This window comes from Sander lucioperca, chromosome 10, assembly GCF_008315115.2.
Source record: "Sander lucioperca isolate FBNREF2018 chromosome 10, SLUC_FBN_1.2, whole genome shotgun sequence".
Classification (NCBI taxonomy): domain Eukaryota; kingdom Metazoa; phylum Chordata; class Actinopteri; order Perciformes; family Percidae; genus Sander; species Sander lucioperca.
Window position 1 is genome coordinate 23,726,893 of NC_050182.1, and position 26,796 is coordinate 23,753,688.

At 41.2% G+C, this 26,796-nt stretch overlaps 3 protein-coding genes across 9 annotated transcripts in view; 1 reads left to right on the forward strand and 2 right to left on the reverse strand.

The window, feature by feature from the left end:
• Positions 1-1,164: 1,164 nt before the first annotated feature.
• On the reverse strand, positions 1,165-5,810 carry tubb5 (tubulin, beta 5). The gene is made up of 5 exons (XM_031299703.2): positions 5,600-5,810; positions 2,829-2,937; positions 2,492-2,602; positions 2,145-2,389; positions 1,165-2,020 (listed from the first exon to the last, which is right to left on the reverse strand). The coding sequence occupies exons 1-5, from the start codon at positions 5,654-5,656 to the stop codon at positions 1,208-1,210; spliced, it is 1,335 nt and encodes a 444-aa protein (XP_031155563.1). The 5' UTR covers positions 5,657-5,810; the 3' UTR covers positions 1,165-1,207.
• A 2,502-nt stretch (positions 5,811-8,312) lies between these two features.
• On the forward strand, positions 8,313-15,719 carry flot1b (flotillin 1b). 2 transcript variants are annotated; one of them, XM_036005868.1, is made up of 13 exons: positions 8,313-8,452; positions 9,246-9,307; positions 9,747-9,822; positions 10,032-10,122; positions 11,075-11,218; positions 11,357-11,476; positions 11,938-12,033; positions 12,164-12,316; positions 12,577-12,758; positions 12,915-12,960; positions 13,168-13,305; positions 13,900-14,064; positions 14,157-15,719. In XM_036005868.1, the coding sequence occupies exons 2-13, from the start codon at positions 9,265-9,267 to the stop codon at positions 14,184-14,186; spliced, it is 1,284 nt and encodes a 427-aa protein (XP_035861761.1). In that variant the 5' UTR covers positions 8,313-8,452; positions 9,246-9,264; the 3' UTR covers positions 14,187-15,719. The 2 variants fall into 2 exon arrangements, with proteins under 2 accessions (XP_035861761.1, XP_031155561.1); XM_031299701.2 differs by having other exon boundaries at positions 8,325-8,452; positions 9,257-9,307.
• A 362-nt stretch (positions 15,720-16,081) lies between these two features.
• The window catches only part of ddr1 (discoidin domain receptor tyrosine kinase 1), a 40,014-nt gene continuing 29,299 nt past the window's right edge, over positions 16,082-26,796 (reverse strand). For 3 of the 6 annotated variants that reach the window (XM_031299699.2, XM_031299698.2, XM_036005867.1), the window contains 8 exons: positions 25,285-25,492; positions 24,197-24,316; positions 22,602-22,897; positions 22,388-22,515; positions 21,395-21,592; positions 21,014-21,281; positions 18,481-18,630; positions 16,082-18,331 (listed from right to left, as the gene is read on the reverse strand). In XM_031299699.2, the coding sequence (XP_031155559.1) occupies positions 18,191-18,331; positions 18,481-18,630; positions 21,014-21,281; positions 21,395-21,592; positions 22,388-22,515; positions 22,602-22,897; positions 24,197-24,316; positions 25,285-25,492 (1,509 nt within the window). In that variant the 3' untranslated portion in view covers positions 16,082-18,190. The remainder of the gene's footprint in view (positions 18,332-18,480; positions 18,631-21,013; positions 21,282-21,394; positions 21,593-22,387; positions 22,516-22,601; positions 22,898-24,196; positions 24,317-25,284; positions 25,493-26,796) is intronic. The other 3 variants (XR_004898451.1, XM_036005866.1, XM_031299700.2) reach the window with 3 other exon arrangements.

The following is a 26,796-nucleotide window of genomic DNA, read 5'->3' on the forward strand; positions in this document are numbered from 1 at the left end:
TAACCTGTGATAAGGGCCTTGAGGTGAGTGCCTCTTTTTACCTAAACCTTTAGCACTTGTCTTGAAGAGGGTTCCTGTGTTAAAAGGTATTTCAAGACCATTATCATTTCCGTTTTGTGCTTATATTTTGCATACTTTACCACACAGCAACCTTGGGACCTGTGTTGCAGGAGGAATATGGGCACAGCAGCTCATTTTAGTCCTGGGGCCCTGTTGCAGGTTATGCCAGCCATGTCTTCAGCACCAGCAACAGTTTAGAGTCTTGTGTTTATATGACATAATAATAAAGTAACACAACTACTTACTATATTGTTTGGTGCGCCTGCATATTCACCTACATGCTCTCCACAATAATTTTAATGCAAAACCTTACAAGATACTATGAATGCATAAAATAGTTTTTTACTTGTTGAGCCTCAAAGATATTGAAGCATTCCAAATTAAGTAACATAGTTTGTTGGTGTTAATATGTGTAACTGTTCTTTTGATGTTGTATTCCAAGATAATATAAATGCTGCCAGGGTGCAATGAACATATGTTCTTACGTTTGACTCACATTTGTGGGAATGTGGCTTGGCACAGAGAAACAATTTGGTCTGACTCTATCATGTTGCCAATTGGTCACTCATGTGCCCTTAACCATCATGCTTGCGGAGAAGAAACACATATATTATACCTCATGAAATACTCCAACCATATTTAATCTAGTGCCTGTCTGCACTGACAAGCCCTGGGTACTTAACTGTTTCATAGCTTAAGGCTCATGGAAAAGACATTAAACCTACTTAAATCAATACATAACAAAATTGAATCATTCGCTGCAGGAAAGAGCACATTAATGCATTAGTATCCTCTACTACAGAAACTGCTGACCTCAACAGAATTAACATTCATCCATCTCTAGAAATCCCCCTTGATATGATCCAATCCTTTATACTTACACTGTTTTGAAATGTGATTGAAATTTGATGGCTGAGTTGTACGTTTTATCAGACAAATAATTTATATCCTAGCAATAATTAAAGGCACACACGTTTTCAAATTTCAATTTTATTTGCAGTAACTCACAAGAGATATCTAATGTATGCTAAAATGTAATTCTAGCAATGCTTCAGACAGTAAGCTTTTTCCTTGGTCACCTTTGTGGTTGTCCTTTCTGATTCGTTTTCGTTTTGGCATTGATGTCTTGACCTTCACATCTTTATCTTTAAGCATCATCTTCAGCCTCCTCCTCAAATTCACCCTCTTCTTCAGCAGTGGCATCCTGGTACTGCTGGTACTCAGACACCAGATCATTCATGTTGCTCTCTGCTTCAGTGAACTCCATCTCATCCATACCTTCACCTGTGTACCAATGCAAGAAGGCCTTACGGCGGAACATGGCTGTGAACTGCTCTGAGATGCGCTTGAACAGCTCCTGGATGGCTGTGCTGTTGCCAATGAAAGTGACAGCCATCTTGAGGCCACGGGGTGGAATGTCGCAGACGGCGGTCTTCACATTGTTGGGGATCCATTCGACAAAGTAACTGCTGTTCTTGTTCTGGACGTTGAGCATCTGCTCATCAACTTCCTTCATGGACATGCGCCCACGGAACACGGCGGCGACGGTCAGATAGCGGCCGTGACGTGGGTCGCATGCAGCCATCATATTCTTGGCATCAAACACTTGCTGGGTCAGCTCGGGAACTGTGAGGGCTCTGTACTGCTGGCTGCCTCTGCTGGTCAGTGGGGCGAAGCCAGGCATGAAGAAGTGCAAACGGGGGAAAGGCACCATGTTGACAGCCAGTTTGCGTAGATCAGCATTGAGCTGACCAGGGAAGCGCAGGCAGGTGGTGACCCCACTCATGGTGGCGGACACAAGGTGGTTAAGGTCTCCGTAGGTGGGTGTGGTCAGTTTGAGAGTGCGGAAGCAGATGTCATACAGGGCCTCATTGTCAATACAGTAGGTTTCATCTGTGTTCTCTACAAGCTGGTGGACTGAGAGGGTTGCATTGTAAGGCTCAACCACTGTGTCTGACACCTGAGGACAGAAAACACACAGAATCTTTCTTCACTCTCATGATCTTAGAAGAGAAAACCTAAGGCAAGAGAACCTAAAATGAAACAACAAAAAATGTGTATGCTTTTTTACAAGGGTAAGTTACCTTGGGGGAGGGCACCACACTGAAAGTGTTCATGATACGGTCGGGGTACTCCTCACGGATCTTGCTGATGAGCAGGGTTCCCATACCGGATCCAGTTCCGCCACCAAGAGAGTGGGTGAGCTGGAAGCCCTGCAGGCAGTCACAGCTCTCTGACTCTTTGCGAACCACATCCAGGACTGAGTCCACCAACTCAGCTCCCTCTGTGTAGTGACCCTTGGCCCAGTTGTTTCCAGCACCACTCTGACCTGGCGGGGAAGGAGTGACACACAGGTGAGCCATTCTTTCCCCCTGCTTATAAAAGGCTTTAGTCATTCAGTGTCATGAGACTATGGCTTTATTCCACCCACCGAACACAAAATTGTCAGGTCTGAAGATCTGCCCAAAGGGTCCAGACCTCACAGAGTCCATAGTGCCAGGCTCCAAGTCCACCAGAATGGCTCGAGGCACATATTTACCTCCTTCGCAAGAAAGAGAAACGACAGGGAGCGAGAAAACATACCAATTCAATAATGCAGTAAAACCACAGTCTTGGATGTTACACAGGATATATGATGTGAGAAAGACATGCGATGGTAATGACATGTCTTAAGTTGTACTTCAGAATAAAATGGCAAAGCTGAACATGAGTTCATATGATATACCCTTCATTTATATACAAAAAAAGATGTTAGGAAGGTAACTGACCTGTAGCCTCATTGTAATAGACACTGATCCTGTCCAGCTGCAGGTCACTGTCTCCATGGTAAGTCCCTGTTGGATCGATGCCGTGCTCATCGCTGATGACTTCCCAGAACTGCAGACACAAAATGGAAGGGATCGCATGACAGTTACTTGCAAAGAAAGTACACATGTATCCATTAGCAATGTGGTTTATGGGACTCGGGACTTTAAACAAGTAAAACAGCAGTGGATTTGCATTTTTGGATTCTGATGAAAATGACTAGATTTTCCCTTTCACCAAGCCATATATTAACCCATTCATTACAATGCATCTGTTAATATTTCTTCATCGACTGATGACTTAGCAGAATGCAGTTCTGTTATGTAAAATGCAAAAGAGGGAGCACAAAGGGGCTACAGATCGCTCCAAGGCAACACTGAAAATAAACTCCAGGGCCCAAAAAGATGCTAGAATGAATAGCTGTGGATGTGGGAAAGGGGCCATAGAGAGTGCCTTTCTACAGGGCCCAGAATTTTGTGCTATGCCCCTGGTCACACTAGTGAAGACACACAGAGATTGTCTTCAGATCTGTATTCATATATTGTCCCTCTATACACTCACAGTGTGTATGCTATGCATTACATCCCATAAGCGGGTGTGACTGTTGCATATGCAGGCAGCCATTTGCGTGCACATATTTTTTGTGATATCTTCCAACTAAGGCTTTTTTGTAATATAGCCTGTGATTTTCTGCTAACAGCAGCAATAGGAGGATTTAGAGTAATCTGGATAAGCGGGCAGTATTGCTGCTCAGTACTTAAGAGATTAGCAGTCAGCTGTGGTCTAAGTATCATGACATTTAAATAAGACCATATGAAACAAAAATGACCAAGTGACCTTAATATGAGGCAGATAACAGCAGGATAAAGAGAACAAAGGGTTGAAAAAGAACAACCAAAAGAGATATTTGACAGTGACACGGTGGCTATAAGTAAAGACAGAAAAAAATCAAAGTGAAAGAATGAGGACAATAAGCAGGAAAGCAATGCCACACCCTGACCTAATTCAGTACAATGTAGCTCTTCAGCAATTCTGTCAATCATATCCACTGGACATCTGAGTCAATGAGTCCTGGAGGAATGGAAACAAATGGGGATACTCACTGCCAGTGGTGATTTTAACACCGTATTGGGCAACACAAAGACACAAATTAAACTCCATGCTTTAAAAGGGGAGATTGATATAAATGTACTGCATCAACTCCAATTGCAAAAGCCTATATGTACACATTATTTGCTGCAGTTTGCACTCTTTTTGTTCAACTGCTATACAAATGTAATACAAGTATACTGTATAAAATGGTAATATGTTGTCTTTATTTTATATAGTTCTATAGCTAGTCCAAGGTATTGCCAGCAATTGCATATCAAGTCAATTGAGAACCCAATGACTTCACCCACTGTGCATCAGCTGTTTCCTCCATTCCTCCCCCACCCTACCCCTAATTTGGTTAGGAGAGGAAAGACTATTGATTACAAAGACAGGCCCTGCTTTACTGGACATTAAAATCTCTGTCAGCAGAGCACCACTACGATAATTATGTATCCTGTAATATATGGGTCATTGTTAATGTGGTCTACGAAGTATATTTGAATACCAGTGCAAGATTCCTGTGTGTTTGAGAGATCCCACTTAAACGTATGCTGTCTGTAGCAAATGATCAGTTGTAAAACAAAATAAGACAGGGATAATAATGGGCCAAGAAGACATACTGTAGCAGACTGCAATTGTTACTGTAGGACTGGGTGGGTGATGTATTGTGAGGCAGACTGCAGAGCCCCATTAAGTAGACTACAGTGTCAAATGCATTACAATGATATGCAAGAGTGAGAGTATTTCATTTCTAAAAGCAATTATGATGTCTTTCAGAAAATGCCCTTTAACAGTTTTTTTTAAAAGGAGCAATTCTTTCTTCACCAATTATCCATGCCACACCCTTTCCAGGGCCCCCCTGCGTTCTCACCAGCTGAAATATCAGTATGCAGCCCGCAGGAATCAAATCTAATCAATATGGGCTATTGATCCATTAGTCATTTGAAGGAAAAATTAACCAGGCCTCCCATCCCAGCTCCCACTCATTGTCTGAAAAAACAGCCATATCTGCCTGTGCAAGACAAAGAAACCAGTGCAGAGTAGGCTACACTGACTGAGGAGCTCTGACAAGTGAAGAATGGACTGGGTTTGTTTTGTTTTTTTTTCGTCTTCTTTTCCCCCCCAGACAATATCTTGAGGTCAATTGAATCCTCAACTGTTGAGACGCAGACACGCCCGGTGTTGTGTGAACAAAACCGTCGAGACACAAGAGCCCCGTTATACCGTTATTTCAATGCGAGTAAGCACGGTCCGCTGCTCCACACCCACCTAGTCAGGCTACCGCAGTGCACAAGATGCAGACAGAAAGGAACAGATCAGATTAATATCAACAGTTATTGATCAACATTTAAGAGTAATATTTAATGATTATGATGTGTTTAAATACACAAAAGTAGGCTATAATATGTAGGCCTACATATAGAATAAATGTTTTTATTTATTTGTGCATAATGAGACAAAAGGAGTCCTTTGTCTTCATACATAATCAAACAATCAGCCATAGCCTACATAAAGACTTAATGAGTAGCCTATGTCCTGCATAATGAGCCTGTGGCGTTTTCATTAGTAAGAGGAAACGTAATTTTGTAAAGGAATAAATCAATCACAATAACTATAGGCTATTTCTCAATAATTTTCTTACCTTGGCACCAATCTGGTTGCCGCACTGGCCGGCTTGGATGTGCACGATTTCCCTCATAGTGGTTTCTAAAGTTTTACAACGACGAGCAGACGCGTACTCGCGGGCGAGGAGCCGACCCTAGACTAATGTGAAAGTGCCGGACAATGGATTTATATCGTTGGAGCGTTTCCAGAACGAGGCTGGGGCCGGGGAGCGGGCGTGGCTAGCCCCAGACCCAGCTGCTGCGAACGGGGATTGGCTGAGAAGCCTGACCCACAGCCGGAGTAAGGAGGGACGCTTCGGCAGATCAGGGTGTGGAAATAAAATAACAGAGATTGACCAGATTTCGATTTTACCAGCTAGTGTCCAGAAACACCCAGTGACATATATTACAGTTTTCTTGTTTCTTGCTTTTTCAGAGGTGAACAACCAATCAGCAGTTTTAAATTACTCTTTTGACTGTAACACTCTCTGCAGAGCTAGATGGCAGACATTTCAGTTTCAAGCCAGGGACAAGATGGGGTCAGCCAGCTCAAGTCCTTTGTCTCACCACAAGACTCCATTAGTAGCTGTTCTGTTTTTTCTTAATTTTTTTTTTTTATCATAGCTATTACATGATCTTGATAATTAATTAATGAACTTTTTTGTCTGTCAAACTATCAAATCAGAGTTTTAAGCTCAGTAGGCCAGGAGTCATGTTAAACTGGGATCTGGTGCATTTTTTCTTTTAAGACCTGTGTAGCCTTTGTGTAGGCTAAGCATTGAATGAGAATGCAACCCTCGGAGAGGCTTTGGGAACTAACATTCCTCGTCCTCGACTCAAAGACCTGGACAAAAAGGAGGAGGAAAACATCTTTGCTCCAGGAACCCTCACACCTGTGGCAAAGAATCTGGGCTCAATGCTTGACGTCTGGTCAGAGTGATAGGATATATGTGAGCCAGGCCCCTGATGACTGATGCCAGATCCCATCCGATAGGAGCAAATCCAAAACCCTCCATGTCTATGATATAATCAGATTAGAGTTTTAACAGAGGATTACAGTATGAGCTAATCTCTGCCGCTGGATGACCTTATTTATATGAAATAGTCTAGTCTAAAATGCTTGATATTATTTTTTGTTAAAATTACTTCAACTTAATGTATATTTTACTCAACTAAATGTATGTTACTAATAGAAGCAATCATAGTTGTACCACTGAGTCTCCATTGCAATTGTGCACATTATTACTGTGATATCTAAATACATAACACATGTTGGTGTGCAGCAGCTACTTCAGGCATTATTCCAGTACAGCCATCAATCATGTAGAAGAGCAACTGTTGAAATACATTAGTGATGAGTTGACTATAACATGTTTTTATTTTTTTTAGGTGAACATTAATGGTGATGGTTAACATGTCATCACGGACAGTTAATATACTGTATGGGCAACTACTTTTAAAATCACAACATAAACCTATAATGTGTTTTTTAGACTTGTAATCATGTGTTTTGTGTGGTGTGTTCTCTGTCTGCTAAACACTGTACCCTCTATAAATCAGACATTCAGTGCACAAATAAGCAGTAGAATATTATGTAAGGATATCAGGCCTGGTTACAGACTTTGCTGAGACAGCTGGCAACTGATTCCTTAGGCAATGCAAAGAGACCAAGGTAAATGGAAATCAACAGTTTCAAACTATCTCAAACAGCTTAAACACAATTTTAATAGTTAATGTATACACTCAGTAGCCACTTAATAGGTACACCTGCAATTTAATGCAATCAACACAACAACACTGCATAAACTCTACCTCTACAAAGTTTATAATGTTACGTGTTTGTTGTGGAGGAAGGTCTAACATTCCTAACATTGTTGGGATGTGACATCCAATTGTTTATTACTGAGGTTATCGTTTAAGGTGATGTTGTACTGGACTACATTATATTGAGAAGTGTTTCAAATGTTTGTGTCCTTCCCATTTACATAGCATACACAAGGGGGGTAGAATATTATAAACACCTCTGGATATAATGCAGTCAGTAACTAAGACCTTAATGCTAAAATATACATCATTGAATTACACCTCTATGACAGTGTAAAGGACAACCTTATAGGCATCATAACAGTAGGCTTTATGGTAGAGCAGTTGCATTACATAGGCTACAGATAGATAGATAGCTAGATAGATAGATAGATAGATAGATAGATAGATAGATAGATAGATAGATAGATAGATAGGCAGACAGACAGACAGACAGATAATATAATATAATATACCGGTAATATAATAAATGGACAATATTCTGCACTATGCATATTTATTTATTTATCACTCTTTGTTACCTCCAACTGTGCAATATGTCATATCTATTCACCAGCACCTTACTCATCTGTATATCTGTGTTTATATACTGTCTGTTTATATAAGGGTGTTTATTGTGTAAATATGTCTCTTTTTATTACTATTATTATTATAACTGATTCAATTTTCTTGTTCATGTATATATATTTATATATCTTTATCTTATGTCTACTTAATGTGTATTTGTGTTATTCTGATGTGTGTACATTGTTTTTCTTTTTTCTTTTGAGCTGCTGTAACATTGGAATTTCCCCAGTGTGGGATTAATAAAGTCTATCTTATCTTATCTTATCTTATCTTATCTTATCTTAATATAATGCAAGTGCAGTGGAGATGCAGTTATCACGATCGACAACTAGATGGCGTCAGACGTCATCAGTGTAGTGAGGATAGGCGTGGTCACTGCACACTTCACTTCCCCCTCTCCTTACTGACATTTTTGCCATTCTAGTTGACGGGAAACAACTGACAGACTGACCTCGATTTATTCTAAAAAAAGGATTGCTTTTTGTATTGACCGGATATCGGTAAGTTAAACAGAACGATTAGTTCGTTTTGTTGTGTAGTTGTAGCTAATAGCTGTACTAAACGCTGGACTGTTGTGTTTTCCACATGCGTAACGTTAGTGACGTTATCGACCGCAGGACCTGTTTCGCTGTCTTCTTTGAGCTAACATTAGCTATCGCTATCTTTCTTTGCAGGCCGTTAGTCGGTTTTACATTCACTATACTGTGTGCTCGACGTTATTCTTGGGAGCAACGCATTGCTCGTTAAAGGGAACAGGTTTTATAGTCAAACCGACCCGACTGCCCTGTTTTGGTTTGTTATAAGGGGGCAGGAGCAGTCTGGTTCTCTGAAGCTTAGCTAGCTAATTGAGGGTTTGGCTTGAATGATTGACATAGACATGTGTCAGTTGTAGCCTGTGATTTACTACCATACTCTTGACTGTCTTTACACACTAAACAATCCCATCGATCTAATAAAAACTGTTGAGTTCATGATACTTTAAAATGAGCAAATGAATAATTGTTAATATCAGTGCATATTTTTATGGTGGTGCCATCAATGTAAAGCTGTATTTAAGGTTCAACCCAGAAAATAGTGTTTGATACTGTCATAACACTGTTATTGTTTATGGATCCATTGAGCAACATACTTTGGTATCCAGCTCTCTTTCATATATCCAACATATCAGTATACGTTGAGGTGTATTTTTTCAAATACACCCCAATGATATCCAAGAAAACATCATGCTGTCTTTTTCTTAGCTAACTGCAGTAATGTTTATACTTTGACATGGTCTTGGTTTATTTTATTTTGCCTCAAATCAGGATTCAAGATGTTTTACACCTGTGGACCCAATGAAGCAATGGTGGTGTCTGGTAAGAGATTTGCTTGATTTATTTTGCCTACATCTCATGGATTCATGATTATTTCTCATTATAACACAGACCTTTTTTATTTTTATTTTTTTTAGAAAAGTTGGTTAATGAAACACTTAAGCCTCCATGATTATGAAATATTGTTAAAATTGTCCGGGAGGTCACTGTAATAATCCTGTGGTAGGAAACCGGTTTAGTTCACCATGGACCAGTAAACTTGTGTCACATGATTTAGTCATCACATGTCTTGTGATAAGATAATATTGAGCAACACTAGGAATAAAGAGTAAAATAGGAATTGTCCAGTTTGCTATAATATGTAGCTGTAATGAATAAACAGCATTACTCATATTGTTGTTAATATGGGGTTGCAAGTTCAACTATGTCCTAGACCTACTTACTCTATGAGGAAAAAGCTGTATGTTTTCTTTCCCTCCAGGCTTTGGCCGTTCTCCTCCTCTAATGATTGCTGGAGGAAGAGTGTTTGTTCTCCCATGTATTCAGAAGATCCAGAGGTCAGTCTCTATTTTTTTCTTCTGTTTTAGGTATGTAATAACTGCCTGATTTAATGTTTAGTCAACAAACAAGGGAAATACATGTTCATAGAAGGAAATTTTACTCATATCATACCTATTCTGAATGCTGTATCCATTACTGGGCTGCTCTTTGTTATTACATCTCATCCGTGCCACCCTTCCTTTTATTGTATGTCCTTTCTTCTCAGAATCACACTCAACACGCTGACTCTAAATGTGAAGAGTGACAAAGTCTACACCCGTCATGGGGTCCCTATCTCTGTCACTGGCATTGCACAGGTATGCTTTGAGAATTGGATGACTGAAATACCATTAGGCTTCTATTAAATGGAGTCAAAAATGCTGTGCATATTTCTAGAAAAAAAGTTATTAAAATCAGGGCTGGGTACCAAATTTAATACTTTTTAGGCACTGAACGAATGGCCTCTAAAGTATTGAGTATCGTCATTCAATACCCAATTTCAATACATAATGAGTAAATTTCATCAGTGTCAGTGGGCCAATAAGTATGCAGCATGCTTCTACCAAGATCTAATAATGTCTGTGATTGGTTGTCTAACGTTGCATGTCGCAGAGGCAGGCAGGAAAAACTACATTACGGACAGAACGGGGCTCATGTAGTAGGAGTAGAAAAATAAATAGAGAGATTTGTGCCTCAATGTGTAATGTTGTCATTTCTTTTTCTTTTATTAAATTGGTATCAAAAAAAGTATTATTTAGGAACCGGTATCAAAGTCACGGTATTGGTACCGGTACCGGTAGCGAAAGTTTTTGAACGTTACCCAGCCCTAATTAAAATATATTCAACATATTTTGCATTGACCCCAAAAGGCAGGGAAGGGGGTCAGCTATTTAAAATCAACATCTTTCTAGAGAAGACTGTTGCACATACAGGCCTGATGCTCTCTGTATGATAAATGAAGGATTTACAGTATGAGTGGATGGGAACCAGTAGCTAGTGTGTGATTACTTTAAAAATACAAAATTAAGGAAACACAAGCAAATTAAACTAGTGCAAGTATAGTAGAGCAAAAGACTCATCAGTAGTACTATATATACTGTAAACTTACAACATGCATATTCAGTTCAGTTTGAAGGTTATGTTGGTACACAAGGGAAAGGAAGATGACACTTAAAAAAGGTTGAGGCTGGATGGAGAGCGTCAATGGGACGCCCCCATGTCCAACCTCCAACTCTGTTTTTCACATTTTCTTTCCCTGTCTTTTTTCAGGTGAAGATCCAGGGCCAGAACAAAGAGATGTTGGCCACCGCCTGTCAAATGTTTATGGGCAAGTCTGAGGCTGAGATTGCCAACATTGCACTAGAAACACTGGAGGGACACCAGAGAGCCATCATTGCTCATTTGACCGTGGAGGTTGGTGTGGTGTACTGACCTTTGCTGACTTGCTTGACATTTTCCGCCAATAAAAGATTGTTCAGCCTAATGTTTTTATTAACCACTAAGTGAATGCCCATATACAACTAGTATGAATATCTCTCTATTTGTGTACAGGAGATCTACCAGGACCGTAAGAAGTTCTCCGAGCAGGTCTTTAAGGTGGCCTCCTCTGACCTGGTCAACATGGGAATTGGTGTCGTCAGCTACACGCTCAAAGATGTTCATGATGATCAGGTACTTTAAGTTAGATTGAGTTCATTTTTTTTGCCAGTGCTAATGACAAAAATCTGATGATCAAAACACCAAACACTAATTACTGGAGCAGCAGCAATCTGAAGTGTTGCTGTGAGCCTGAAACCTTTTTAATATATGAAAACTTTTAGTCTCGTATGATTTCCTCTGTTACAGTAATGCACTTGATTGATATTGACTCAACGTCTCTGATTCAAAAGTCCTGAACAACTGCTCTTTACATTAGTGATGGATTAGGTCTAAGTGCTTTAGTGGTAATGACACTATCTCTTGTTTTTGTTTGCCTAATGCACTACCTTCCTTTTTACTGCTCCAGCTGTGTTGTCTCATAGTTGACTGTCTCTCTCTCTCTCTCTCTCTCTCTCTCTCTCTGTCTCTGTCTCTCTCTGTCTCTCTCTCTCTCTCTCTCTCTCGGTCTCTCTCTCTCTCTCTCTCTCTCGCAGGACTACCTTCACTCCCTGGGTAAAGCTAGAACAGCGCAGGTGCAGAAGGATGCCAGGATCGGAGAGGCTCAGTACAAACGAGATTCTGTCATGAGGGTAAAATAAGCTTCTTTCTTCATCCCTGTCATTCTGCCTATGTGCTCATACGGGTAATCTGAAAATGATCACAATCCATCATTTGAAAAGAAATACCCAAATTTGGTGTTTTGCTATATTGTCTACACAGGAGGCCCACGCGATGCAGGAGAAGGTTTCAGCTCAGTACAAGAACGAGATTGAAATGGCAAAAGCCCAGAGAGACTACGAGCTGAAAAAGGCCGACTATGATGTTGAGGTCAACACCAAGAAGGCTCAGTCAGAAATGGCCTATCAGCTTCAGGTACAGTTCATGGTCTGATCTTCTAGGGCCACGCTGTGAGGCCTTTAAATTTGCTGTGTTTTTGTTATGCTGGTGAAATTTCGGCCGGCCTGGTCAGTCTGTTCAGCCTGCGCACACCTCGTTCACAGATATTTTTGGCTTGCTGGTCGAGTTTGTATCAATTGGACCGATCCAGATTGTAGACGATACCTGATTACTTTTCAGTGATTGAAGGCTGAGTAGTGTTGGAATTTCCTTTTTACCTATGCTTCCCTCTACAGGTAGCCAAGACCAAGCAGCGCATTGAGGAGGAGAAGATGCAGATTCAGGTGGTGGAGCGGACTCAGCAGATTTTACTGCAGGAGCAGGAGATTATTCGCAAGGAGAATGAGCTGGAGGCCAAAGTTAGGAAGCCTGCAGAAGCAGAGAAATACAGAATGGAGAGGCTGGCTGAGGCGCAGCGGTGAGTGCTAGAGCCATAATACTGTTGTCTTGTATAGTACTGATGAGAGTTGATCATTTATAAAACACATAAAAACAGCACAGAGAAAGGACAAAATTAAACAAAAATTTACTGAAGAAAGTTAAACAATTTTCAATCTCACTTCACTCCTGGCAGCCTGCAGCTTATCATGGAGGCCGAGGCTGAGGCCGAGTCCATCAAAGTGAGTCCTGCCGCATGTTTCCCTTTATTCTGAAATACTCCCATCTCATTTCCACTTTACCCTCCCTGTCTGTTCACGATATCACATTTACCAATAATTATTACTGCCAGGACATGTAGTCTTTCTATTGTAATCCTAACTCTGTGTGTGTGTGTGTGTGTGTGTGTGTGTGTGTCTGTGTCTGTGTCTGTATCTGTGTGTGTGTAGATGAAGGGCGACGCAGAGGCTTTTGCCGTGGAGGCTAAGGGCCGTGCAGAGGCAGAGCAGATGGCCAAGAAAGCAGAGGCCTTCGAGCAGTACAAAGATGGAGCCATGGTGGACATGCTGCTGGAGAAACTGCCACTGGTCAGTTTGACTCTTATGGATGAATGAATAGATGAAGATAAATGTTAATACTGTGGGATTAACAAACCTTGCAAACTACAAGTGGTCTTTTTACTCTAACAAAAGTTGCCACCTGTGTTTTTTTTATTACTCAGTAGACTTGTTGGTGTCACAGCATGGCCTCATGCCAGAGGACCCTTAGTATTATTATTTTATTTTATTCTAAATTAGTTATAGGTGATTAATCCACATTAAGATCGTTTGACGGCATTTTATCTATCTTTATGAGCCTTTCCATTTGCGGTTATCATCAGCATGGCCGCATGATGGTCTTGGAGGGTCCTTCATTTTATTTTACTGTAACTGTAGCTTTACATAATCAATTCCCATTAAGTTAATTTAGTCCTGTTGATTATTATTTGGGAATTATTTATTCAAAATCTGTCATGAAGCAACCTCAAGGCCTTTTAAAGAAAATCAAACAAAAATATATTTTGTTACATATTTCTCTTCTTGTTGCAGCAAAGTTGTGTGGCTCTTATTCAGGGTATCTGCAGGTTTCACCATGCAAAATTTAAGACTGTTTAAGACCTTTTTTTCTTACTTGTCCTACAGATGGCAGAGGAGATCAGCAGGCCACTGTTACAGGCTCAGAAGATCACCATGGTGTCCAGTGGCAACTCAGAGGTGGGAGTAGCCAAACTTACTGGAGAGGTGCTAGATATTATGACTAGGCTGCCTGCCGCTGTGGAGAACCTCACCGGAGTCAGAATCTCTCAGGTAAGCTGGCATATGTGTGCAAAAGACAGATGTGTGACAGAACGACTGGTGCTGGTGTTTAATAACTCAAGTGTCTCTCGTTGACTTTGCAGGTTGGAGCAAAGCCCTCCCGTGTGAATTAAGAAGAGAGGGAGAGTCGAAGTAATCAAGAGAAGTGGCATCAATATTCAGACTAGGAGCTCCACATCTCCTTGTGCCTATAACCACTGTAACGACTGCAGCAACATAGTCTTGTCTGTGTGCATGCATGTTTCACTTGTGTGTCTCTTTTTCCGGGTTCCTCTTCCTTCTAATGGGATTTTTTTATTGTGCTGCAAGACATACATTACATTACATTAATGAAGCTACTTATTTTTTTAACCAGAGGAGACAAAAGCCTCTAAGTAGGAATTCCTGTCTTTTGTTGTTTTATACATGATCTGAAGTATGCAAGTTTTTATTTTTTTAACTTAACTGCAACCAGCCTCATTTTCTCTGCATAGGGACTTGGTCAATCAACTGTTTTTTTGTTTTTTTTTTACATTTAATATGGAAAATGTTTATGGCTGTAGTTTTTTTGTGCCTTTCAATTCCTTAAAAGGTGTGGAGCTCCTTATTACAGCACCACCTTATAGTTTTGTGGTGGGTGTATCATTGCTGTTATTGTAGTTCTATAGAATTTACCCAACACAACCTAGCTTCATGTTTATTTGCTCTTTGTCCAATTGTCAATTATTACACATTTGTAGTGACTGAGTTACTGGGCCCAAAATCATATCAGTGGAAGGTTTTCTTTTGTGTTTCAGAATGAAGGAGGAGGAAGTGGTTGATGTGAACGAGCTAAAATGGTTTCCCAAAACAATGACTTTTGACTTTGCTGCCTAGATTTTAAACTGACTTACGGGAGATAGTATAATGTTTTTTATTTGGTGTTCTGATTTTCCACAAGCATGTGAATCTGAGTATCATAGATTTTGACTTGATTTAGACTTTTCTTGAACAGTCAAAACTTTTCCAGCTTCAAAGCCATATGCATTTTGTTACCGCCAAGTGCCTGTTCAAAACTCAACAGTCAAGTCAAGTCGCACTTCTTTACTTAGGCTGCATTCACACCAAATCAGGCGTTGTGGCGATTAGCGCAGGGTTACGCAGCGATGTGCGAGTGTCACTTCAATGGCCCATTTGCCACTTCATTGTGTTTTGTCTGATTGTGGGTAGGATTCGTGATGGGCCACTGCAGCGTGACACCAGGTTGCGTTTCGCCAAAGGTTGGCCGCAGGCTGCTGGTTTTTTCAGGATCCTCTGCTGTCCCCACCGCCGCTGCCTAAACGCACTACACATGCACTAATTGGCCTTTTTTGCTGCAACGCCTTTGGTGTAAATGCAGCCTTAAGCCTATTATACTTCTCTCGTCAGGGAATATTTCCTCATATCCAACTAATCCTAAGCTACTGGCCATCACTAGAGACGGCCATAGATGCAAGCCAAAGTCAGTCTTTACTTGTTCTTGTGACTTGTTTACTTTCCTTAAACATTTGTTGTTGCATGTGTGTACTTGACATATGTAGTTGTTACATAGCTTTAAAGTTGTATACTAGTCAAATATTCAAGATTTATCTGTAGTGACTGATGTTCTAAGATAACGTAAACAATAAAATATGGTTTGATCTCTGAAACCTGTTGCTTATTTTCCCATCAAATTACTTTAATTGAAGTGGCTGAAGTTTCATTTAAGACCACATGGAGCAGACTATAGATGAATTGATCAGCAGAAATTTAATCAGCAACTATATTAATAACCTAATCATTGAAGACAAGAAACCAGTTCGAAATCAAGTTTGGAAGTTCAAATGTGAAAATTTGCAGCTTTTCTTTGTTTAATATATCATTGTGAATTGATCATCTTTGGGTTTTGGACTGTTGGTCAGACAAAACCAGCAAATTGAGGATGTCACCTTTAATTATTAAGGGCATTTTTCTACTTTTTTATTGACCAAACGATTAATCCCTAATGAAAAATGATCGTCAGTCACAGCCCTAGAGTACGTAGTGATTTATTTGAAAAGGTTAACTTTATTAAAACATCTACAAAAATAGACAAGGAATTACAATGGCATCAAGGTAGCAAGCGTTCTACAGAGATACAGAAGACCCCAAATGTAACAAAGAGTTTTCCATATATTAGTAAAGAAAATTACAATTCTGTCCTTAAAATATGTACATACCATTATGCTCAACCTCAAAGAAACAAAAGGACGAAATCAAACACCAAGGAGTGTCTAAGTACATACAGTATATATAAAAAATATGGGTTTAGTTGAACTACAGTGTATCAAAAATGACTCAAATGGCACAACCATTCAGTATACATGTATTACTTGATAATCTTGATCATCTCAGGACTGATTTACAGTGCTATACAATCAGTAAGGTAGGTAGCTTTGATTCTACCGCAGTCAGCTTAATGTACTAACGTGGGATAATGCAGAGGTTAATGTTGACAATCGCACTGAAATCAGGACTCCCAGAATTCCGTTCGAGTAATGCCTTAACTGTTTTTAGAGTACAGTAATGCATTTAGATGAGCAAAAATTAATGATTCGATGAGTAATCCCGTCTCAACACAAACTGAACAAAAGGTTGTCATACATTTAAAATGAGATGAATTGATGGTGCCATTCCATTTTTTAAATTATATTTTACATCTCATGGTTTGGCAATGCCTTGTAGGGGGAGGATTTAACAAGGCAGACAGACAGTCCTGGACTTTGATCTCCCTTGGCAAAAATGTTAAATCACTGCAAGTGAAATGCATTAGAATCCACATAGACAGGAATCCTATCAGGCCCCTCACAGAGAAGAGTTTCATCGTGGCCAGGGATATGCATGTAGGATTTAAAGTGCAGCTGGTTGTGGAATTTTACATCTATCCTTTGTGTCTGGGTTGCAGCCAGATACAAAAAATTGCCAAAACACCTGAGCAGTCACATCTGAAGATGTCCCGTCCTGCTCACTGCCCTGGCTGGCAGTATTGTCTCTCTGCTTGGAAAAGCCATTCCATTTTTTGGGTCACGTCTCCTCGGCAGCAGCAGACTCTCTTTTCCTGTGCCGTTTCCTCAGGTTTGAGAAGTCTATTTGGCACCAGGGATACCGTCTCTGTGGCTCAAAGATGGAGTTCAGAAACTGCTTGGACTTTCCGTCTACATGGGGGGTCGGTAAACAAACGTCATCGCAGAAAGGGGGCTGCTGTTGTCTTGTCCACGTCATTTCACATTAGTCCACAATAACTTTGAGTTACAGCTGTGGATGTGGGCCACTATGTAAAGTTTTGGATTTGAGATAGAGGATTGTTAAAGGGTCAACAAACACTGTGAGAGGACATATCCCTCATGTTCTAGAAAGCCATCAGTCATGTCTGAAAGTTAAAATCCTTTCATAGACTTTTAATGGATTATCATTTTTTACATCTCAGATGGGCAAAAGGGGCTGAAGCGTGGAGTAATCTTACTGATTTATACTGATTAAAATGTGCACAGTAGGTTATACATACTATAAATACTAAGACAATCCCTGTGTGTGCACTTTGATGTCTGAACGATAGGTGTGCTGTTCAGAGAAGTTTGTGTGCCGTGTGCACCTCCACCCGTTACCCCAGTGTAGCATTTGAGATGGATAAATTCGTGAAACTTAATAATTGTTCATGTCCTAGCTTGCTATGGTCATTGTTTGGAGTATTTTATGTTATTAAATCTCTGCAGCTTCCTGCGTTATTAACTCTACAGCACTTAATCACCAGTCACACAAACCCTGCTTGTACGTTTAAGTATCTGAGAAGAAAGAATGTTCCTATGCAGACTGCACCCACCACCAACCACCCGTGAAATGTAGCTCCGACTGTTACCTGTCTAAGCTGGGGTTAGTTTTGCCTTTGGGGTTGGGGGTCTGATGTGGAAATAAACCGAACCAGCGGTGTCTCAGCCCCCTTCACCCAAAAAAGCACAAATATAAAAGCGAGCAACCCACTCTCCTTTCTCATCTGCCTCTGCTGTGCAGCACCTCCACCACACCTTGGCACTGTAGCAAGGATGCATAAACGTACGAGACGGTCCTCTTTAGCGTTGCCTCCGTCTTTGTTGCGTTTCTCTCTTTACACCATGTTCATGGCGTCCTCGGTAAGAAAGGAGTGGATGTCATCGAAGGACGGGCGGAGCTTGCAGTCTCTGTACCAGCAGCTCAACATGAGCTCATAGAGACCCTGAGGACACACAGCCGGCCTGCTCAGATACACCTGCAAGAGAGAGAGGGAGATGGTGTGTGGAGGTGGGGACCATTTGATTAGTGAGACCTTTTTCCACATGTGATAAAGCCAAAGTATTATTTGCGTTATTTTTTAAAATTAAAAACTGAGGACAGATCCTGAAAGACTTTGTGTTGTACCTGTCTGCCCTGGTCTCTGAAGAACTCCCCAGCGTTGTCGATGACTTGTTCATCTGTGAGGTTGGAGTACGGCTGCTCCTGACAAACGCTTAGCATCTCCCACAGAGTGACCCCAAACGCCCACACATCGCTGGCTGTGGTGAACTTACCCTGGGAGCACACAACCACACAGATAGACACGGTCATTTAAAAAAAAAAAAATGTAAGATTATGTTTTGGGCATTTTTAGGCCTTTATTGATAGGACAGCTGAAGAAATGAAAGGGGAGAGAGAGGGGGAATGACATGCAGCAAAGGGCCGCAGGTCGGAGTCGAACACGGGCCCGCTGCGTCGAGGAGCAAACCTCTATATATGGGCGCCGGCTCTACCAACTGAGCTATCCGAGCGCCCAGACACGGTCATTTTCAACATCATAACCTCCATCAGTATCAAAATTATTATCCGCATCATTATCATCGAATGGCAAAATTAGGGATGATACATTTACTACATTTCTTTCACATATGAGTACATCATTATTGAATTTTACAGATTTTATATTTGTGCTATTTTTTCTTTTTTTAAAGGAGCAGAAGGGTTAAACACATTTCGTCGGTGCATCAGATTCCCACTAAAGTGTATTTTTGATAATGGAAATGGCCTTTATACAATTTATTTAGTTCTTAAATATAACTGGATTTTTTTTAAAATACAAAGAAATATATATATATATATATATATATATATATATATATATATATATATATATATATATATATATATACACACACACACACACACACACACACACACACACACACACACACACACACACATACAGTGAGGAAAATAAGTATTTGAACACCCTGCTATTTTGCAAGTTCTCCCACTTAGAAATCATGGAGGGGTCTGAAATTGTCATCGTAGGTGCATGTCCACTGTGAGAGACATAATCTAAAAAAGAAAATCCAGAAATCACAATGTATGATTTTTTAACTATTTATTTGTATGATACAGCTGCAAATAAGTATTTGAACACCTGTCTATCAGCTAGAATTCTGACCCTCAAAGACCTGTTAGACTGCCTTCAAAATGTCCACCTCCACTCCATTTATTATCCTAAATTAGATGCCCCTGTTTGAGGTTGTTAGCTGCATAAAGACACCCGTCCACCCCATACAATCAGTAAGAATCCAACTACTAACATGGCCAAGACCAAAGAGCTGTCCAAAGACACTAGAGACAAAATTGTACACCTCCACAAGGCTGGAAAGGACTACGGGGAAATTGCCAAGCAGCTTGGTGAAAAAAGGTCCACTGTTGGAGCAATCATTAGAAAATGGAAGAAGCTAAACATGACTGTCAATCTCCCTCGGACTGGGGCTCCATGCAAGATCTCACCTCGTGGGGTCTCAGTGATCCTAAGAAAGGTGAGAAATCAGCCCAGAACTACACGGGAGGAGCTGGTCAATGACCTGAAAAGAGCTGGGACCACCGTTTCCAAGGTTACTGTTGGTAATACACTAAGACGTCATGGTTTGAAATCATGCATGGCACGGAAGGTTCCCCTGCTTAAACCAGCACATGTCAAGGCCCGTCTTAAGTTTGCCAATGACCATTTGGATGATCCAGAGGAGTCATGGGAGAAAGTCATGTGGTCAGATGAGACCAAAATAGAACTTTTTGGTCATAATTCCACTAACCGTGTTTGGAGGAAGAAGAATGATGAGTACCATCCCAAGAACACCATCCCTACTGTGAAGCATGGGGGTGGTAGCATCATGCTTTGGGGGTGTTTTTCTGCACATGGGACAGGGCGACTGCACTGTATTAAGGAGAGGATGACCGGGGCCATGTATTGCGAGATTTTGGGGAACAACCTCCTTCCCTCAGTTAGAGCATTGAAGATGGGTCGAGGCTGGGTCTTCCAACATGACAATGACCCGAAGCACACAGCCAGGATAACCAAGGAGTGGCTCTGTAAGAAGCATATCAAGGTTCTGGCGTGGCCTAGCCAGTCTCCAGACCTAAACCCAATAGAGAATCTTTGGAGGGAGCTCAAACTCCGTGTTTCTCAGCGACAGCCCAGAAACCTGACTGATCTAGAGAAGATCTGTGTGGAGGAGTGGGCCAAAATCCCTCCTGCAGTGTGTGCAAACCTGGTGAAAAACTACAGGAAACGTTTGACCTCTGTAATTGCAAACAAAGGCTACTGTACCAAATATTAACATTGATTTTCTCAGGTGTTCAAATACTTATTTGCAGCTGTATCATACAAAGAAATAGTTAAAAAATCATACGTTGTGATTTCTGGATTTTTTTTAGATTATGTCTCTCACAGTGGATATGCACCTACGATGACAATTTCAGACCCCTTCATGATTTCTAAGTGGGAGAACGTGCAAAATAGCAGGGTGTTCATATATATATATATATATATATATATATATATATATATATTGTCAGTGTGAAACAATATAGTTGATTCTGATCAACAATATCCAAACATAACACACCATCAGATGCACAAACACTGACATTCCTGTAGTCTCACCATGAGTATACACTCCCAGGCCATCCAGCGTATTGGCAGCACAGCTCTGCCCTGGATCCTATAGTAGTCTCCAGCATACAAGTTCCTGCTCATGCCAAAGTCAGCTATCTTAATGTGACGCTCACCGCCCTGATCCTCTCCGCTCTCACCCCTCTCACCCCCAACCAGACAGTTACGCGTGGCCAGATCCCGGTGCACAAAGTTAAGGGAAGAGAGGAACTTCATGCCTGACGCAATCTGGCTGGCCATGGAGATGAGTGCTGGGTAACTGGGGGGGGGAAGTTGACAGATGGAGGCAATAATAAATAAATCTAAACTATTACTGTTTGTTATTTTATATCTGTTAGCATGTGCGAGTGACTGTGCACATTTCTGGTTTACCTGATGGCTGGGCTGTTGTGTGAAGGCCCTGTTTTGTCCAGAAGCACTCTGTGGGACAGATACTGGTTCAAATCTCCACATTCCATGTACTCAGTGACCATACAGAGGGGATCACTGCTCACACACACTCCTAGCAGATGGATAATGTTCGGGTCCTTTAGGCGAGACAGGATCTTCACCTCTTTCAGGAAGTCGTTCCTACCAGGACAAGGAGAAGAGTGAAATGCATCAGAGAGATGAAGGGATATCGCACAGGAGGGAGAAAGAGTGAAACATGCTGATTTGAGGCCAAATGTAAAAAAAATAAATCACTTGAATCAACACCCCCTGCCTGCAGCTCTAGGTGTCTTTCCACCACATTGATTTGTTTTGCTGGTCACTGCATATAAGCTTACACAAGATAGGAGCTTTACCTGTCCAGCGCAAAAAGGGAAGAGAGTCAAAGTAAACAAGCAGCTGGTGAAAAGAATCTAGAAAACCACACAGGCCCAGCTATTTTTTTCTCAGGAGCTGGAGGAACAAATCAGGGCTAAAATGTGAGAAAAATATTGGACTTGTATTTGACAGGTGAGACAAACCTCTGCTCTGCTTCTGCTGACGTTGATTACCAACACATTAACTACAAGGAGTTGATAAGTTGATAAAGTATGTGAAGGCTGGGTGCTCTGAATTTGACGAGTATGAGCAGTGTGAACACTGCAGTTCAGTGAACACATAAGAAAGGGGAGAAGAGGAGAAAAGCTGTAGAAGTGAAAAGAAAAACTGAACTAGTGGCAGCCTCAGTCTGTCTGAGAGTCAGAGGCGGACAAAATAAAAAGGGTCACCAGTTGCATGCAGTCGGGCACCAGCGCGCAAAAAGTATGGCACAGCGTCATGTTTTCTTAATTTTAAAGACCACCCTAGAGTGCACTTAATCATGTTTTACCCCTCCCTTAGTCCTCCAGTGCTGTCAACCACAGTGAAGCAGGCTCAGCTGTGTATGATGTTACAGACCTGGCATTCTTGGAGGCATCCGGGCGCAGGATCTTCACTGCTACCAGAAGAGGGCGACCTTTTCTCACATTAAAGGGGAACTCCAAGTTGGGAAGGTCTTGAGGGTTCTCGATTTCACACAGGTGCACCTTTCACCAAAGAAATACAGACATTGTTAAAGCATAATCACCCTTTCATCCACACACACACACACTATTTTCCAGTCATTCTTCACCTCTCCAAACTGTCCCTCTCCTAGCTTCTCCTTGAAGATGAGACACTGGCGCGGCAGCTCCGGCAGCGGGGTGGCGTCGGCCCCGGGGCTTGAGGAGGCCAAGGCGGGCACAGCATAGGTGTTGTTACCGCTGACACCCTGCAGACTCACAATGTCTGCCTCAGCGTAATGAGGGACACTGGGAGGCAGTGGGGGAGACACGGGGGGAGACAGGGAGGGATAAGGAGGGGAGCCAGGGTAGGGAGGAGGCTCCTCTTGAGTCAGGGGGAAACCTTTCTCCATGTCCAAACCACAGGCTGAAGGGAGGAGGACGAGACAGACAGGGTGGATGAAATGGAGATATTAGAAGAACTGTGTGATTAAAAACAGCTTTGTTTTTCCTTTATGGCGGTCTGTGAGAGAAAGAATCACATGCTATCACAAATTCAGACATGTTGTTATAAAGGGATAGTTTGGATTTGGGGAAATCTCATTGGACAAATTACTGTCTAGACAACTGATCTGGCTTGCAGTGCTTATACTATTTTTCCTGCTTAATTCCTGGATGACGATCATGTAGCAGGTATCCAAATCAGTAAAGCATATAACTAATCTTCTTGTCATGGATGAGTAAGACTCTTTTCAGAATACATTTTTTCTGGGACATTGTATTGGTCTATTCTATTTACATTTAAAACTAAATTAGAATCTACTGCTGTAATTTCAGTTAAAATTTAAAGAAAAGTGTAACAACTTAACATTCAACACGATCAGCTTACATGAGGCTCTGACGGCGTACATAAGTCAAAAGACTTGTGGGGAGTGTGGCTGAATAATAAGTTGTTGAACCTTTGTTAAAATGATAATGCAGATTAGAGGAAACTTTCCAACCCAATGCACACACTGCCATGAACAGGAACACTGCATTTTAATGTGACTGTTAAGATTGATGCTATATTTTTAAAGATATTAAACAAAAATTGTTGATACTAGGCCGAGAAGTAATCTTTTAAGTGCTAAACCCTTAACATGTACAGTATTACCTATTTTTAAGTGATTTAATGAATTCATTCATTATATAATGATTTACTTTAGAGTAGTGCCTTTGTGATTCCACAGATTCACACAGCCAAGATTTGAGTGAAGCACAGCATTGAACATATTAGGGACTACGCATCTACAGCCATGCTAACAGCGTTGTGAGGCTGCACTTAGCCACAACTAATGTCAGTCTAGACCAATGTGGTAGACCAACAGCCAGGCATTAACATTTTCAGAGCCACGTTGGCTAAACAAAGGCATCGATGAGTTTGTCCGTCTTTGGGTAAGTTTGAAAATGTGTACAATTCCCCAAATACCCAAATATCCCTTGAAACTAAGTTATTTTGAGTGGTGAGTGAATGAGAGTGACTAATTATGTGAGTAACAGGAGGGATGATGAGAGTCAAACACATGCAAAAGAGACTAATCATATCCCAGAAGCATTTATTTGTGCGGTGACTGTGAGAGCACTTCTAAAGCCCCAGCCCTGGATAGATAGATAGATAGATAGATAGATAGATAGATAGATAGATAGGTAGGTCCTGACTATGTTGGCCCAGTCTGAGGTCTCTTACCCTGGGGCACATTGAGGCTCTTTTCCTGAGCCTGAGTGGTGCTGGGGACGACTAGGGACCTCGAGCCTTTTCTGTGATCTGACAGGAGCAGGTGATAGGCTGGGTTGTTTAACAGCAAGGCTGCGAGGGCACACACACAAACACACACGGCACGAGGCGGGGTACACGCAGGAACCATGATATGGATCATATGGATTGTACAAAGTGGCACATGCCACAAAATACACACACACACACACACACACACACAACAAAACACAATAACAACCATTAGCATGATATTGTTAGCATATTGATTATAATACAAGGGAAGGAGGAGGGGTTGCACTGACACATGGAGCACAGAACAGATGAGCAAAGCAAGCAAACAGGCAAAGTTAACACAATTCTAACACAACAAAAAACAGTGGATGAAATAATGATTCTGTTACTCATGTTATTTCAAACTCACACAGGCGCCTCGTAAAGACGGCATGCAGACCTCCTGTAGTGCAATGCAAGTGAAGGAATGCTTTTTCTCCTCCTTTTCTTTTTCTTCCCTTTTCTCAGAACAATAGCTCCTTTGTGCTCCCCTCTGCACTTTGCATCTTCTTGGAGGCACTCTTCCTTGTGGTGTGTTTGGAATACTTTTTTTTGGTGTGGTGAAATACAATGTAATACCATTGTTTTCTAAATATGCATGCCACATTTCTTCTCCTGCTGGTTCCCCTTTTCACATGAGTTTGCTTATTTATACGATCAACAAACGGAGGTTGTGAAAGACTCAAAATGAAGCAGTCTGCCCAAATCACACGTTTGTAGACCTTTAAATTCTGTACATATGGAAAATTGCATTGTTTAACTTTTTCCACTGACTCCATGCCTATTGTGTGGTTTACTATAGATCAATCTCTGTCAACATGTATTTAGCATGTGGCATGTTTTACTGCATGGCGGCATGTTTTATGTCAAGCTACTCATGTTGTATGTCACACTACTAAACTAAATGTGAGTTTTTTTGGACTGAACCCTAACAGTCCAAAAAATGACCCCTGTCATATCTATAATTGTACTCTTTGACTGTGTGCTTATGTGTGTTTGTAACTTACCTGTGCTGTCTCTGTGATCCCTTGGTCGTAGCAGAGCGCTGGGCTCTTGGTACTCTCCTTCACCCTCTCTGTCGTGGTCGCGGTCGTCAGGGAAAGTGTGGATGCGCTGGTAGCGGCTCGAGTAGCTGTGTGTGTTGTTGATGACCACGTTGTCCGAGGGGACTGACAGGTGAACCCGCAGCTCATTACTGGATAGACTACCCTGGGCCTGGGAGGGCATAGGATTTAACGGTGAAATGCAGGAAATACAAGATGCATACAAAATATACTCTCAGTTGCCAGTTTATTAGGTACAGCTAGGTCAAGCTAATGCAGTCTAATACAACGGTTCTGCAATAAACCCTACATTCCTGAAGATTAAAATGTTCATGTTCAGAGAATCCTCTTCATCTATCATGTCCAGCCAATTTATATTAACAAGGTTAGGCTAAATATGATTACCTACACCTCTCAGTATAACCCCAAACTGCCACTCAACAGTTTCTGCAAAAACTGAACATTATAACCTTCACTAAAGGTAGGATTTCGGTGTTTGGTGTTTTAAGCCCCCAACGTCGTCTTCCAGGCAGCCCTGCCTGGAAGGCACTAGGATTAGGCAATGGTTAGGGTTAAGTGCCTTGAAGTCGACAGTCGCAAAGCTGCCTTGAAGTCAACGTTGGGGGCTTAAAACACCATCGAGCTAGGATTTATTGCAGCACTGTTTTATTAGACTGCATTAGTTTTACCTGCCTGTATCTAATAAACTGGCAACTGGTGTAAATGCATAATTTGAAATCCTAAAGCAGATGGGGATCACACGGTGGTGGAAACAACCTCTAATCTTTGAACAATATGAAGTAATGTACAAGGATTCCCACAACACATCCAGATGGCAATCCAGTGGTGCTCTGCCAAAAGACCGGCAGTTGTTATCTCAGCCTGCTATCAACCATTTAAACTGGATTAAAAGACAGTTCAGCCTAATCACACAAAAAAAAACATTTTCTCACTTAGGGTAATTTATTCTGTAGAAAGCAATTACAATGAAAGCTGTTAACAGAAAGATTGATTGATTATCCAGAGTAACCAGTACATTGTTTCTGGAAAAAAAGAGTAGAGCTTTGAGCAACACAGACAAAATGTCATCTACCTTCACCGTACTAGGGTGGTGACAGAAATCATAGAGCTAGATGTTTGGTTTGTCTACTAAAACCAAGACTGCATGGCTAGTAGGGCCAACTATTTTCTAGATTAATTGATTAATTTATAAAAAATGTCCCAGTTTCTCAAGTCCAAGGTGTCTTGTTTTGTCATTAAAAAACCCAAACATATTCAGTTTAATATGATATAAAACAAAAAAAGCAGGAAATCTCCATATTTGAGAGGCTAAAAACAGCTTTTTCTGCCATTTTTGCATGAAAAAGTACTTATACTTATCAAAACAGTTGGTGATGGATTAACATTGTGCACGAGATCTACACAATGGAAAAACTGTCCTTTACACTCAAATTGCGGAGGGACACTTTCTATAGG